Source organism: Nansenia antarctica, assembly GCF_963989245.1.
Source record: "Nansenia antarctica genome assembly, chromosome: 8".
Lineage (NCBI taxonomy): Eukaryota > Metazoa > Chordata > Actinopteri > Argentiniformes > Microstomatidae > Nansenia > Nansenia antarctica.
In genome coordinates, this window is record NC_137678.1 from 18,875,885 (window position 1) to 18,876,691 (window position 807).

The 807-nt window shown below is 47.1% G+C and overlaps 1 protein-coding gene across 1 annotated transcript in view; it reads right to left on the reverse strand.

The window, feature by feature from the left end:
* The window catches only part of dennd6b (DENN/MADD domain containing 6B), a gene marked incomplete at both ends in the record, with an annotated part of 13,555 nt that extends 13,002 nt beyond the window's left edge, over positions 1-553 (reverse strand). Inside the window, 2 exons of the mRNA XM_080537612.1 lie at positions 174-212; positions 401-553. Of these exons, the coding sequence (XP_080393738.1) occupies positions 174-212; positions 401-553 (192 nt within the window). The remainder of the gene's footprint in view (positions 1-173; positions 213-400) is intronic.
* Between the last annotated feature and the right edge of the window lie 254 nt (positions 554-807).

Sequence of the window (807 nt, forward strand, 5' to 3'; positions counted from 1 at the left end):
GTTAACAGTCTATATTGGATCATACATACATACATACATACATACATACATACATACATACATACATACATACACATTAGGAGGCCTAACGGTTATCTGTCATTTCTCCTCCCTTCCAACGGCACGTTCAGAGACATTCATTGCAAACACCAGAGCCCCCCAATAATCCCTACCTCCTTCTCGGTCAGTTTCACGTCCTGCGGATACACCAGCTAAAGAAAAGGAAAACCACAGGCAGAAGAAATATCGATGTCACATTATTATCCACACACTGGCACGCGCCATATTATGAAATGCATGACGTGCAATAACGAGTCCGCGAGTATCTATCTCTCTCTCTCTCTCTGTCTGTTCATAACACAGCATCTGATTCTGCATCATGTCAACAACAGCCACCCACCTCGATGGCTTGTCCGAGCTCCAGGTCGAAGGTGACCACGCAGACACACTCCAGCCAGGAGGAGAACCGGGCCCAGGGCAGACGCGACTCCGGGCTCTCCAGAGCCCCCTGCGACCCAGCGCGGCGAGACTCGGAGCTGTCGAACGGGTCCATCACGAATCACTGCTCCGTTTCCTCATTGTCCCGAATTGGATCGCCTCCTCCTGTCATGTCAGTGGTTATTGCTGCTGTGCCAGTTGGTGACTGACAACGTTTATCTAACCTAACAGCGCACTCTAGAGGGGAAACCGCCGAATCTCTTAAAATTGACACACATCGGCCACTGTATTTATTTGGAAGACTATTATTGTTTGTTGCTTTATTATATTTTTCTCGAAGAATATAATGTTTAAAAAATAGTATGCTGT